The sequence below is a fragment of the Drosophila takahashii genome, chromosome 3R, assembly GCF_030179915.1.
Source record: "Drosophila takahashii strain IR98-3 E-12201 chromosome 3R, DtakHiC1v2, whole genome shotgun sequence".
Taxonomy (NCBI): domain Eukaryota; kingdom Metazoa; phylum Arthropoda; class Insecta; order Diptera; family Drosophilidae; genus Drosophila; species Drosophila takahashii.
Genome location: NC_091681.1, coordinates 27,560,452 through 27,575,110, shown reverse-complemented (window position 1 = coordinate 27,575,110; position 14,659 = coordinate 27,560,452). Strand labels below are relative to the sequence as shown.

The 14,659-nt window shown below is 43.9% G+C and overlaps 2 protein-coding genes across 2 annotated transcripts; one reads left to right on the top strand and one right to left on the bottom strand.

The window, feature by feature from the left end:
* The first annotated feature begins 16 nt into the window (after positions 1–16).
* On the top strand, positions 17–3,002 carry LOC108065161 (GPI ethanolamine phosphate transferase 1). The gene is made up of 2 exons (XM_017153080.3): positions 17–831; positions 893–3,002. The coding sequence occupies exons 1-2, from the start codon at positions 54–56 to the stop codon at positions 2,830–2,832; spliced, it is 2,718 nt and encodes a 905-aa protein (XP_017008569.2). The 5' UTR covers positions 17–53; the 3' UTR covers positions 2,833–3,002.
* Mrp4 (Multidrug resistance protein 4) lies at positions 2,689–10,278 on the bottom strand. The gene is made up of 8 exons (XM_070217964.1): positions 9,678–10,278; positions 8,311–8,396; positions 8,103–8,250; positions 7,864–8,039; positions 7,609–7,799; positions 5,099–6,696; positions 3,400–5,041; positions 2,689–3,340 (listed from the first exon to the last, which is right to left on the bottom strand). The coding sequence occupies exons 1-8, from the start codon at positions 9,752–9,754 to the stop codon at positions 3,305–3,307; spliced, it is 3,954 nt and encodes a 1,317-aa protein (XP_070074065.1). The 5' UTR covers positions 9,755–10,278; the 3' UTR covers positions 2,689–3,304.
* Between the last annotated feature and the right edge of the window lie 4,381 nt (positions 10,279–14,659).

Here is a 14,659-nt window from a genome sequence, read left to right as displayed (position 1 = left end):
TTACAGGAAACTCTTTTCGGTCGACATAGAATTCATTTCTGAATACTTCAGATATGAAGTTGGCGCTCTTTCAAACGTTTCTCTGGTGCTTCTGTTCAGTTGTCGTCAATGTGTCGTTCCTGTTGTATCGTCGCCTCACAAATCGATTGGTGGGAAAACTGAAAAACCTGATGGAGATGTGGAAAGCGCAGGTGGTGCTGGTGCACCTTGTGCTGATGGCTTGTCTATTACGCGTTTACTATCAGCCTGGACCGCGGGATCACCTGGAGCCGCAGAAGACTTTGCAGGAAATGGGGGTTTCCCCACCCGCCGATCGCTTGGTTGTCTTTCTGCTCGACGGCCTAAATGCGGAGACGTTCTTCTCGAACAACGGCAGTCGTTCCTCCTACATGAGGGATCTAATCCTGCGCGAAGGTCTCGTGGGCATATCCAAAACTAGTGTTCCAACATTGACAAAATCTGCAAAAGTATCTTTGTTCGCTGGATTCAATGAGGTGCCATTGCTACTGCCAACTGAAAAGTTCGACTCGATCTTTAATCGCACCTTGGCTTCCAAAGAGGGAACTGTATTACAATTCTCGGACCTAGCAAATCTTCGCCACCGTCTGTCGAATGGTGCTTGCTTGAAAAAGTTAAGGAACTCTACTAGCCTGGTGATGTTCGTATATCTGGAGGATGTTGGCGGAGCTAGTCCCCTGGATGTGGGCTATCAAAAGAAGCTCCACAATACCCAGCGGAGCATCAGAGAGACCTATGAACTGATCGAGAGCACCTTTAATGACTTCAGAACTGCTTACCTGTTCACTTCAGCTCACGGGCTTAGCAATTTGGGTGAGTGTCCCATCGGTTTTTTAACTACATCTCCCCGACACCTTATCATCTTGGCGTTTAGGCTCTCATGGTGGCGGATCGGATGTAGAGAGGGATACACCCTTCTTTCTTTGGGGAGCCGGCGTAAATCACATGACCAAGAATGTCACCTCTAATTTTGTGATCAACGATGGCGTTACCCTGCAGCTCCACAAGTTGGAGCAGATCGAGTTGGCTCCTCTGATGTCTGCCCTGATTGGTCTGCCACCACCGGTGAATAATCTCGCCATGCTGCCACTGGGCTACATGAAGGTATCTCGGGAATACGAGAGAAAGGCATTGCACCTGAATGCTCTGCAACTTTTGGCCCAAGCCAAGGCCATTATAAGACGTCACGAGCGGGGTGTTTTCAGCGAATGGCTGCCGAGGGCTGAGGATCTCGATCTGCAGAGGATCTCCTACTATCAGAGCCAGATGGATCACCTCTTGGATAAGGGTTGGCGCAGCAAGGCGCTGGAGACGAGCAAGCTGGCCATTAAGGTGGCCCAAAAGTCCCTGAAGTACTACTATGGATATTACCACGTTCCACTGGTAATCGCCATGGTGATGGCTCTTCTTGGCTGGCAATTTAACCTGCTGGTGAAGCTAACAAGAGATTCAAGGGACTCGAAGGATAAACGCAGGGGCTTCCTCACGTGGCACACCATTGTGCTGATGGCTCTGGGACTTTTGCTGGGCGAGATCGTCTTTCTGCGTTGGGCCTCCCTAACGACGATCTTTTGCCTGATGGTGCCCTTTGGCATTTGGTCTGTAACCCTGGCTGAATTGCCCCAGAAGGGCAGATGGATCGAAGAACCCCTAAAACACCTTAGGTGGATAGTAGTACCCGCTGCAATGATCATTGTGGCGCTCCACTGCAGCTGCCCCTTCAGTCTGGCCTACATCCTATGTGTTAACTTTTACAACCGACGTGGCTGGGCCCATCCTACGGCAAAGTTCCTGGCCTGGTTGGCTCTCGTCTGTCTGCTGAGTGGATTCCTTTGGTCCCAGAAGGGAATGCAGATCCTGATGACCACCAAATATCGAGTGATTCTGCAAACGATCAGCATGTTGGTGGTAATCCTGCGTCCCCTTTTCCTTGGCGAGAATCACAAGTGGCGCGTGTGGCTGATCAATGGAGGAATACTGATTGTCGGAGGCATTGGAATCTACTTCAGGGAGATGGGCAAGCCGGTTCCCCTATACATGATGGCTGTTAATTGGATGTACCTCATCTATGCCTTTGCTTCGGTGCCTTACTGTGGAAGTTCCTGTCCCGCATATCGACTACAGCTGCTCCGGTTTAACTTGCTCACACTTCATGCCCTCCTGAGTGATTCGTACACATCCCTTTTCGCCCAGGCGCTGATCATAGAGTATCAAATGGGGATCGAGGTTCACGAAGAGAGCGATATAGCCGATGAAGAAGAGTTTGTGGAGTTCAAGGTGGAGGGACCACTCACTCCATCATGGCATCTAGAGATCTCCTATCGCTTTGCTGTATCGATTCTACTGTACTTCCACGTATCCCTTTTTGGAACTGGACACTGGTTGACCAGCTTCACCTATCTGGCCAGCACCGCCCGACTTTTCCTTCCCGATTCCTGCAGCGGACCGATGCCATATCTTGTGCTTGTCCATGCGCTAATACCTTCGCTGATAATCCTCTCCAGCTTACAGGCACTGAGCAACTTTGGCCGGCGGGAGATGCGACCCATTCTATCATGTGTCATTCTCATATGCAATGTCGTCGTTTTATTCTTCGTTCTGTTTGTTCCTCATCACATTAATTGGCCAACTGTTCACCCGTCCCTAATCAGTGCACTTTTGGCCCAACTGACGGTCGTCCTGCTTTTGGCCTGCGACACTGGCGCCGTCTATTTCTTTCGGGGCATTAACATGAACAGATCTCCGCTTCCGAGAGATCTCGAAGATGATAAATTTAAGGGACCGAGCCCCACAATTGCCACAAGTGAGGTGTAATTGGGGGCTTATATGTCGAAAACTATGAAAACAAATTAATGGTCACCCTGTTTTAAACTTTACAAACCTTTCACTGAACTTCTAAACAAAGAAATCTGCAGATTGTTAGATTTTATATAATCAACGAATCTGTAAGCTTTAAATAAATCGAGGTTCTTTGAAAATCTTTATTTTATTTAAATTGCTCATTATTATAGTTTAGTTTCTTATCAAACGAAAATTAACGATAGCAAAACAACCCAGTTTTTCTGAGACTCTGTATATTTTACCATTCGTTGGGCTGATTCTTTTTTTTACAGTATATCATATCTATAAGAATTGCATCGTATAAGTATTGTATGTAAGGTTCGAAGGCATAATACTTTAAGTAGAAAATTAACTTAAATGCAGCTGGCTGGATTAGGTACAACTTTGCAGGCGCTTACAGCCAGGAAATGAGACCTTTAAGGTAAGCATTTACCAGATCTATAATCTACTCAGATTTGGGCTTCTTTGATTCCAAGTGGGCCTGAAAGACGCATACAATTAGGGCTACTGAAAATCATAGGTGACTAAATCAAAACATACCTTTTCGGCCACTTTGAGCAGACTGTCGAAGGTGTTTTGTCCAGTTTCCATGACCATGCCATGGAAAATTTTCGAGTCGGTGGAGGTGAGAAGTTCGTAGGGTGAACCAAACTCTACAAGATAACCGGCATCCATTACCAGCACTCGATCCGAATCCATAATTGTGTTCAGACGATGGGCTATGGTCAGCACTGTGCAGTCGCGGAATTTGCTCCTTATTGTCGCCTGGATGAGGGCATCTGTTTGCGGATCCACATTTGCGGTCGCCTCGTCCATTACTAGGACGCGATTTTCGCGAAGAATTGCCCTGGCCAGGCAGACTAACTGCCGCTGACCCACGCTGAAATTGCTGCCGCCCTCGGATATCTTGCTCTGCAGACCACTGGGAAGCTCTGCAATCAGTGGCTTCAGCTTCACCTCCTCCAACGCCTCCCACAGCTTGGCGTCGTTATACTCCTCGAAGGGATCCAAGTTATACCTCATGGTGCCCGAGAAAAGCACTGGTTCCTGCGGTATAATGGATATCTTGCTGCGCAGATCAAAGAGTCCCATCTCAGCCGTGTCCCGTTCGTCGATGGTGATGATGCCCTCATTGTAGGACAGTCGAAAGAGCGCATTGATCAGCGAGGACTTGCCGGCTCCAGTGCGTCCCACGATTCCAACCTTCTCACGCGGACGGATGCGGAAATTCAATGCCTTAAGGACGTACTTGGCCTGCGGATCCGGGAAGTAGCGCAGGCACAGATCCTCCGCTATGATCTCACCCTTTTCGGGCCAACTCGGTGAGGGTTTCTTGCCCTCGCGGGACTCGAACTCACCCTCCGGCTCAATCTCGTCGTACTCCACCACTCGCTCCACTGCGGTCATCGTGTTCTCCAGCTCCGCCGACTGGCGCATTCCCCACTGCACCATTCCCGTCATTCCCATCGCCTGGGTGATGGCCAAACCCACTTCGCCGGAGCTCTTCGGTGGGTTTATAAAGTAGTTGAGGATGATGATCACAATGTACAACGTGCAGAAGCAGTCCAGGTAATAACCAAAGGCGCGATTCGTCGCCAGAAAGGTGTAGTAACCAGAACTATGCAAGTCCTGCAGATTGTCGAACTCCGCAATGAGTTCCTTTTGAGCTCCCAAAGCTCGGATTGTTGGCAAACCGGTGATCGTGGCACTCAGGTGGGAGTAGATGGGTGATCTGGCCACCGCCTCCAGTCTCTTCACATCCCTCGATGTCTTCAGGTAAAACTCTCTGATGTAGTAGAAAATAATAGCCAAGGCTAAAGTCAATATGAGGTAGTACGGATTGGTGATGCAGATGACGACAATGATGCCGAGGAGAGTAAGGAAGATTTGCACCACATCCAGCATAACGGTGGGCAGGACCTCGTCCAGCTGGCCCAGATCCTTGGAGAAGCGATTGAGGATGCGTCCCGAGGGATTCGTGTTGAAGAAGTTCATGGCAGCCCTCGTAATGCCCTGGTACATGGCATTGTGCAGCTGTGTGGAGCTCCTCATGGCCATCTTGTAGAAGAGCATGGTGCGCACGATGGTGAAGACCACCACGGCCACATTGAGAGCGGCAAAGTAGTACATGTCCCGCGGATCCTCGTTAATATCCGTCTGATCGTACACGTTCTTGTCAACCCTGTAAAGCCAAAAGAGGTATTATTATTATTATTAAAAGGGATATCTTTTCACTTACCAGTAGGATAAGAAGTAGTCCGCCGCTGAGCAAAGGATTTGGGTGGCCAGGCAGAGGAAGACCATGAAGAAGAGCATGAACCAGCTGCTCCCAGCAGTCAAATACTCCTTGTACAGTCCCAGACCGATCTTGCCCTCCACTCGCGTCTCCTGCATCTGCAGGGAGGCCTCCTGGGCCATCGACTCCGCCATGGAACTTAAGGAGGTGAAGCTGTTGTTCCGGGTGCTGGGCTTACTGTTCTTGCTGCCCCGCCTGCTCATCGAGGGCACGTTCAAAAGGTCTAGACCCTCACCACCTGCCCCCTCGGCCTCGTCCAGCTCATCATCATCTTTATTCGGCGCCGTCAGCAGTTGAGCAAAGTCCAATCCACTGCGCTTCATCGATGAGTACGTGCCCATTGCACTAATGCGACCCTTATCCATTATGACTATCAGGTCAGCCTGCTCCAGGAACTGCAGCTGGTGGGTGACGAGGATCACGAGCTCACTCCTCAAGTAGCCGCGCATGCACTGATCAAATAAGTGGCGCCCAACGTGGGTGTCCACAGCGCTGAGTGGATCGTCTAGAAGATAGATATCCGCCCGTCGGTAAACAGCTCGGGCCAAACTAATCCTGGCCTTCTGTCCGCCGGACAGTGAAGCTCCTCGCTCGCCCACAATCGTCTTGTCACCGAAGGGCAATAGTTCAAAATCCCTTTCCAGGGCACACTTCTTCACCACCGTGCGATAGCGATGTTTGTCCCACTCCAGGCCAAATAGGATATTCTGTCGCACGGTACCCGTAAAAAGCCACGGCTCCTGGGCGGCATAGGAATAGCTCCCATTGACCCTTAGGCTACCACTTTCTGCCGGCAGCTCGCCGAGCACAGCTTGAATTAAGCTGGACTTGCCAGCGCCCACGGGTCCGATAACGGCCACCAACTTGCGACGACCCAACTGGAGGTTGATGTCCTCCAGCGTGGGGTCCACCGAATGGCTTTCCCAGCGGGCCTGGAACTGGCTGAACTCGATCAAATTCTCAGGGATTCCATTGCTCTTGGGACTGTCTCCGTTCAAAGACTCCGTCTTCGGCATGGGAATAACTGGAGCCTTTGATTTATCCCTGACCAGCGTCTCCGGGCGATGCATAAAGGTCTCCAACCGGCGGACAGAAACCAGAAGCTCCGCAAACTGGGAGATGCCCTGCGGGAAGAACATGGTCACCGAGCGACGCAGGATATTATAGTAGGCAGTGACGAAGAAAGCCCTCTCGGCATTCAGCACATTTCCCAGCACGACGAAGGCAATCAGACTGGAGGAGGTAAAAATGCGCGACAGAAACATGGCAAACGAGATGAGGATGCCGCGGATGTAGTTGACTTGTTTGATGCACAGCATCTCATTGAAGCGGGTCAGCTCCACCACCTTGCCGAATGGCTTTTCCCAGGCGTACATCTTGATGACCTGGATGCCCGAGATTATCTCGTTCATCATCCGGACACGTTCGTCCGTTCGCAAGGCGGTGCGCAGGCGCAGCACGCTGGTTCGCTTGCCGAGGTAGGATTGGAAGGGCAGGAACAGAAGCATTATCGCAACCCCAAAAAGGGAAGATATGCCAATCTAGAAAATAAAAGGAATATACATTAGGGTGGGTCGATTTGGGACCCCAAAAATCGTATAGGGGGAACGTAATCTTTAAAGGATTCTAAGCCATATTGGCGAACATACTTATGGTCTAAAATGATGTTTGACCCCCCCCAAACGCGAATGAAAAATACTGTTTTTTTGAGAAAAATATCATAGTAGTCAGCACATTTATAGTACTGAATATCAATTTCAAATTTTTATTTTAAATTTAATAATACATCTGAGCTGACTACTATGATATTTTCCTCAAAAAAAGCTGTATTTTTCATTCGCGTTTGGGGGGGGTCAAACATCATTTTAGACCATAAGTATGTTCGACAATATGGCTTAGAATCCTTTAAAGATTACGTTCCCCCTATACGATTCATCACTTTTTTCGGCCCCATACAAATCGACCCGCCCTAATATACATACAGTTAGAATTGCGAATCATTAGTTTTTTTTTTAAATCATAAATATGCATATATATTTTCATTAACATTTTTCGCTCCAAAATTCACTTCCATTTGCCGGACTTCCAAATTTGTGTGCACACGATAAGTAATTAATAATAATAACTCAACATTTGTATTCAAGGCGAATTAATTTGTTGATAGCTATCTACAATTGAGGGCCGGAACGGAAAGTAAAAAAGTTTTATCGGCATAACATTAGAAAACAAGACAAAAATGTGCACTTTTATGTTGCAAAGCTGCAAAGTAACTGGTTTTCAACCTATCCAGAAATATACAAAATTTTCCACAATAATGTACATAAATGCTTTGTGACATTAGAAGCTTTAAAGAACTTAAAAGAGCGCATCGAACTGTTTCAAAGGGGCTCGGTCGGAAACCGGTTTGAGGTTTCGATTAGAAACATTCTCCGATTTCCTAATCACCAGCTTACCTCAAGGTACATCAGGTAGGTAACTACGATCAGCTCCAACGGAGCTATCCACAGGTAGTGCACGTTGATCAGAACCAAATCAAAGCGTCCCACATCGTTGGACAGGAGATTGACCACCTGACCCACTGTGGTATCGCCCAGGGCAGTTCTACTTAGCCGGAGAGCCTTGCGATAGATGAGACTGCTGAGAGCTATAATTAGGATAGGATTAACGGTGTTACAAATGAAATGCATAATTAAATAATACAAACTTACCCACTCGCATCTTCATGCCCAGATGAAGTAGACCCAACATATAGGGATGACCTATCAGCACACTAAATACGGAACCTGCTATGAGACCCGCTGCATATAACTGGGCCTTTGTTAGATCCGGATCATTACCGGCAAAGTAGGCCATCACACCGAACAAGCAGATGGGTTGAGTAACTCTGTAATAGAATGAAGGAATTGATTGGTATTTATGTAGATGACATTTATTAGAAGCTACATACTTCGTTAAGAACTCCTGGATAAACAGGGAGATACCAGTGACGAACAACCGAAAGCCAAATACTTTCATTAGGGCGCGACCCAAACTTGGTGTCCCATTTTTTGCCACCTGCTCATCCCAGGCGGCACACAAGCGATCTCCCAGGGAGTCTAAATATTATAGATGTTATTCATTAAGATAAGTAATGGAACTTAAGTCAAGAAACTCACCCGATTTGTGCTCTTTGAGCGCTCGATAGAGATCCTTTTGTTCCAGTGTCTTCTTTCGCCCTTTAAATAGTACGGGCATGGCAAAACTTCAAATCGCAGCAGAGCAGCATCACGTAGGTAGATTTTATTGGGTATACAATTAAAAACATAATTAGCAAAAGAATGCCTGTTATCAGGGACTGATACTGATAATTCTTCTGTGATGTTGTGACAACCAAAAAATGAACAGACAACTGACATTCCCGGCGCTTATCAGAGAAAAAACAGTTGCCACCCAATGCTGCATTATAAAACGAGTGTGTCACGGTCAGTATTCTCTAACGTAAATTAAGTTTTTTCAACTTGATTTTCACAGACAACAGATATCACCAATTAAACCTATATGTAATTTGAACGTAATGTGCATATTGGGTTGGTTTTTTATAGATACTATTATTTTCTCATTTAAAAAAATACAATCCATAATAATAGGCTTGGGAATACAAATATTATGCATCTATATTTTACGATAAGCCGACACAAAGGAGCGATGGCAAGTTCGCAGTGATTTTTATAAACGTTTAAATGAATAAAAGTTCAATAGACAAACAAAAATGTATCACAATTAAGAAACTGAGCGACATGTTTGCTGAACTTCAACTAATTGTTTTATTCCATAAGGAAATCTAATCAGTAATCAGAAGCTTCTATAAATCAAATTATGTTATGTTGTCAGATAGGCGTGACGTATATATGTGTTGGGTATATCCACACCTCTTCTAAAAAGCTTGTTTTTTTCGTAATTTGCACAGCTCTGATTCATATCGCTTGTCAGCACTTTTTCCGCCTAGCCAGATATCACCTTTGGATATCATTGGTACTCCAACGTTTAACATTTTAACATTGTTAGATTCCCTTTGAAATTATTTTCAACAGTTAGAGCTATAGGAAAGTGTCACTTTCAATTGGTAGCCAATTGAATAAAGATCCAGTCAAATGCAAAAAGATTTCCTCGCCTCGACCATGCAAATTAAGCGAACCATTGAATGAAATAATCAACATGTTGTCAGTGTTGTCACGCTGTCTGTCCCCCAACCCCTTTTCCGCCATACAAGGCCCAACAAAAAATGTAGCACCTAAACTAGTCATCAATGGGGTAATTTTTTCTTATCACCACAGCTTTAATCATATGAAAGAAACTATTTTTACCTCTTGTATTTCCTAACAATACGCACAATGTTTGAAAAAAATCTATTTTAATTTGTATTTGTAAACTGGTTTCTATTAAAAGTGAATATATGAACAGACATTTATATACAAAAACATTTAAATTTCTTTCGGGAATACCCTAGAAAGTAATAATTTCTACCCAGTTCAAGTATACTCACCAAAACATGAGGGCGGAGAGGGGGTTGGAGCGCTCGCGCGGATTCTCCGGCAGTTCATCGGCTTTCATCGACTGCATGCTGATTGCACTGATTGGAGCTAAATTGCACTATATAGAATGTTGCATTACAGGAGACTTGTTTGGTCACCGGAATTGTCTTTGGGCTGCCGCGGTTGATTAGCACTTCTCGATCCGAAGGGGGACACGCGCACGACACTAATATAATTAGTTTGGCATTAGCCGGGGAGAAACCAGATGGAAATGCGAGCAACTTTAAAAAATAAAATCAAATTCGATTTCTATTCGCGCCCGAAGGGAGTAAACTTTTCCACAAACTAAACTATACACTGCAGGTAATATTGCGTGGCATTTGATTTGGTAGCGGTTCAAAAGATCACTTCACTCGCAGATACTTAGTATTTCTATCTGTTACAGCCGAATCCGAATTTCGTCATTGGTAGCGCTGTGTTTCGTATGTGTTTTCATCCGTCGCACATCGGAATTATCGGGAACGTATAGAAGTACACATGGCACTACGCGCTATTCTACCCACGACTATGTGCTCGCTCCAACGGTCCGCCTCGTTCTAATGGGTGTCTCTCTCGAGCTCCACCTTAAATACTTGCCCCACTGAGCTCTCTGCGCTTATTGTGTCAGGTTAAGATCGGTACGGCGCTCTTTGGCAAGATTTGGGGGGCTCTTTATTTCTCTGGGGACTCCATCGCGTTGAACTGCTTGCTCTGTTGGGGCTTTCAGTGGGATGTGGGATGCACTATCGCTCTACTGATATCGCTCTTTGCTGCCAGCACTCTCGAGCTCTCTTTTGTGGGGGCTTTGTGATATCTAGCACCGAGTGATAAGCAGAGCAACGGGTGTTTTCCTCTGTGCTCTAGTAATCAGTTATAAACAATGTGTAATAATGATACGCTTTTTTATCATACATGCAAACATTATATTAATTTGTTGTCATACAACGAGCTGAGTAGCTCAGTTGGCAACTAAATACTAAATTAGACGTAGTAAGTTTGAAATCATGTACCTACCTATTACTTTAAGCAAATAAATAATTAAGTAAGTGTAAAATTTTCAAAATTTCGTTATGTAAAATAAACTTGAGCTATTATATTGCATACTTTCAGGCATAACAAAGTAACAAGGCGACTAAAAGTATGCTTTAAGAAATAAAATTGAAGTTTGAAAAAATATCGTTACTTTTTGAATTCTGCTATAATAATTCCTTAAATTAGATACAAATTATTGGTTAAATTAAGTAAAATTAACAACCATAAAATATATGTATAGAGACTGTGACAAAAGGACATAACTTGAGTTGTTTTGTCTTTAATTCTACATTTTTATATCAATTTTATTAAACTCCCATAAATCTCGAGTTATCTCTTATGATGTATTAATATGGGGTGATTGACGACGGGGTTCGGGATACCGGATTGCTAATTGAATTAATAAGATAACGCGTAGCAACAAACAAAATCGGCATGCATGTATGTATGTAGGTGGGGCCTCCCACGGGATGGGCAGGCTGGAGATCGTGGGCAATCTCAATATTGCATTGGATTGCCGGCAAAGGAAGTTCTCGATTAGATTACAATTCACAGCCGACTTATCAAAAGATATAGGTACTCATTGCAAATGATCACTTAGAAATTCTGGTGAAGCTATTAATGGTGCCACTGACCCACAGAAAAGATCCTACAAATTATATTATCTCGCTCTCTTGCCTCTCTGAGAGCGGGAGAGCGGGAGAGCGGGAGAGCGGTGTTACGTACAACTGACAGTTACGTTTTGCGTTACGTTGCCCAAAAATTGCTCATACGCCTAGTTATCCCAAATCCCAACCGGTTGATTCCAACTGTCACCGATAGAGGGATTCGTATTGTTTTATTGGCAATTGGAATCCTATTGGGAAGGCATTTTGGTGTGTGTCAATGGTGGATCGTGGAAAATGCGTAGATTTCGTGGATTTTGTGGATTTGCTTTAAAATCCTCAAATTAAAGTACCACAAATTTCCGCTTTGCAGCACTATTTTCCTTCTTCTTCGTCTTACTTTTCGCACAATTAATAATATATTGATTGATATTATCGCATCGGTAAGTTTTGCCATTGAATTACACTTTCTTCACACTCATTCATGCACTTTTCTACAGATCCGCAATGAGCAACCGATGGTGGCGTGGGCGTGGCCGTGGGCGCTCCCATGGAAGTTACTATCAGCCGTATTCGCGCCAAATTCCGGACCAAGCCCCGCCCCCCGCACCGGCTCCAACTCCCGTGGCGCCACCACCCCCCCAGCTAAACCGAAATGCCCGCGAATTGAGGCGGGCGATCGCCGCCGTGGTGGTGGAGAAGGTGGGGCAGGACCCAACCGTGGACCGCGGTATCCTTCGACGTGAGCTGACCTACATAATGGAGCAGCGCAATGAGATGCAGCGAGTCCTGGCGGCCGCTGAAGTGGTGTTTGGGGACAATGTCCTCCAACATTTCATAAAACTAGCCATTTATGAGCCGATGAAGGTGGCTGGGCTTCTAGGGGCAATCAAGGCCCCAACTGGAGGCCATCAAAGCACAGCTGCAACAACTAATTGAGGAGAGATTGAATAATGATTAATAAAAGTTAATAAAATATGGGATATGGCTATATGGCTTTTTATTTAAATGAAAGAGAAAGAGGGATGGGGGAAAGCACGTGTATTTATCCAGTGCTGGGAACGGTACGATTTATAGTGTATGTTTTTCCGGTGAGCCTTTCTTAAACAATTTACACATCAGTTTATAACTTATGTGTACTTATATTAGTAAATTAATGAACGCATTAAGCCAGTTATCCAGATATTAATCTTAAATTTAAGTTATATTGTAGTTCAATCGCATAATCATCGATATTTTATCACGTGCCAACACAATCGTTTTTCAACACTTGGAAAAGTTTTTTTGCAAGTGAAAGATGCAAGCGAATTATCAAAAGTAAGTAATATTATTAATTATTAATATTAACATTGTATTTTAACTATTATAACCATTATAACACCATATATAACAACATCTTTTGCCCAAATTGTTGTATTTTCGTATTCGTGTTGTATTAAACAAAGTGCAAAAAGTGCAGTCTAAAAGGTGACAAAAGTGAATATAACTAAATATACATAACTAATCGGGACTAAAAAACATCATTATAACCAATAACTTTCATATTTCACAAATCATAACAAAAGAAAATAGCAAAAGTAATCTAATTATGGTTGAGGTGACGCTTACATATGCATATGTATATGTGTACAGTGTACAGCATCGAAAAGAAACTTAAAAAGTCCATTTGTTTTCTACAGAATAAACTGAAGACCCGAGATCTATCCGCGTGGAGCCCTGTTTCCTGTTTTCCTGTGTTTCCCACCGGTGCCACCCATATGACCCAGATGCCCGTCCTAATTCCTAATGACCATTCCCCTCCCCTTCCCCCTACAGATCACATCAGTGAAAAAAGGTGCTGCCCACTTGGCAGGGGAGCCGGAAAGCCGGAAAGCAGACCGTAACGTTGGCGATCGATTTTGGACGGTCCGAGGTCCGAGTGAAGTGCACCGGAGTGCACCTGTATTCTCAGGATCGTGGAGCCCGAAGAGGAGACCATGCCCGGCGCAAAATGACTGGATTCAGGGATCACTACAACCAAGCCAAGGATCCGGATACGCCAAGATCCTCCAGTCACTACCAGGGGCTGACGTTACTGGACATATTTCGGATATGTTGGTCATTTTTCTTAAAAAGGGCTGGTATTTAAATGACAAAAACGTCAAGAAATGATATTTCATTGAGTTTTTTGTTTTGTACGACTTTTTGTTAGGTTGAATACCAGCCCTTAAAGATCAATATGGATTGTCAAGAATTTATAACTAGTAGTAGCCTAGTCTTCTTGTAAAAAATCGTTGTATAAATATGAACTTGCAGCCTGCACCGTCCCTGTTGGACGTGGGGTTTAATATTTTAATGTACAATTCTGAGCAATGTATTTATAAAATATACCTAATCATTTATTCCAACAGAATATTTGTTTATTAATTTATTTAATATTTATAAAAGGGTTTCTGCTATGGCCAGCTCTTGAAATTATGGCCAGCCCTAAAGTTCTGGGTCTTATTTTGTATACTTATATATTGTGTATGATTTTGGATTTCTAGGATCGTAGGATAATTTCACTGTGTGATTGTCTAAAGTTTGAATGGAGTTTTTGTTATTGAAAAACGATGTGCGGCATGAAAAAAGGTGCTGCAGTCGGCAGGTGTTTGTAGCAAGCGGTTAATGTAATATATGATATGTTAGAGTCTTTGATGGAACTAGATTTAAGATTGTGCAATAATTTTTTGTTGATGGATTGATTACTCGATATATTCTGCTGCGGTATATGTATACTAAGTATACTAGGTGAGTAGGGGTTTTTAAAAATTTTACCCGTTAGGTATTTTCGTTTTTGATTTATAGAGTTGATGTTTCTATTAGGAGAGTGCGGAATCCGAATGCACTGATAGCTTACTTTTCTGTTTGTCATAAAGTTTATTACTATTCGTTTTTTTATTCATGTAGATGGTGGTAAATATATTCTTGTCGCTTATTTTATTTCTTCTTGGACCCAATATATATCAAATATATATATTATCTATAAACATCGGATATTATGTTTTCTGTTTGTCCGTCTGTCTGGCTGTTTCAATACCGTTTGCGGATTAAGCAGATTAAGTTTGAAAAGCAGAATCTAATTAATATAGCTTCCATAAGAACGGTAGGGTAAAATATGTAAGTTAAAATTATGCTATTCTTGTCACATTTTCGTTTGTGAAATCTGCAGGGGTATTAAAACGTCGGCCTGCCGAAGCTCTTTTCGATTCTTTATATAGTTTTTCATATAAATATGATACTAATTTGTTATCTTTTTTTCAGCATTTGTGTAGTGAAAAACTGCGAAGGCCATGAAC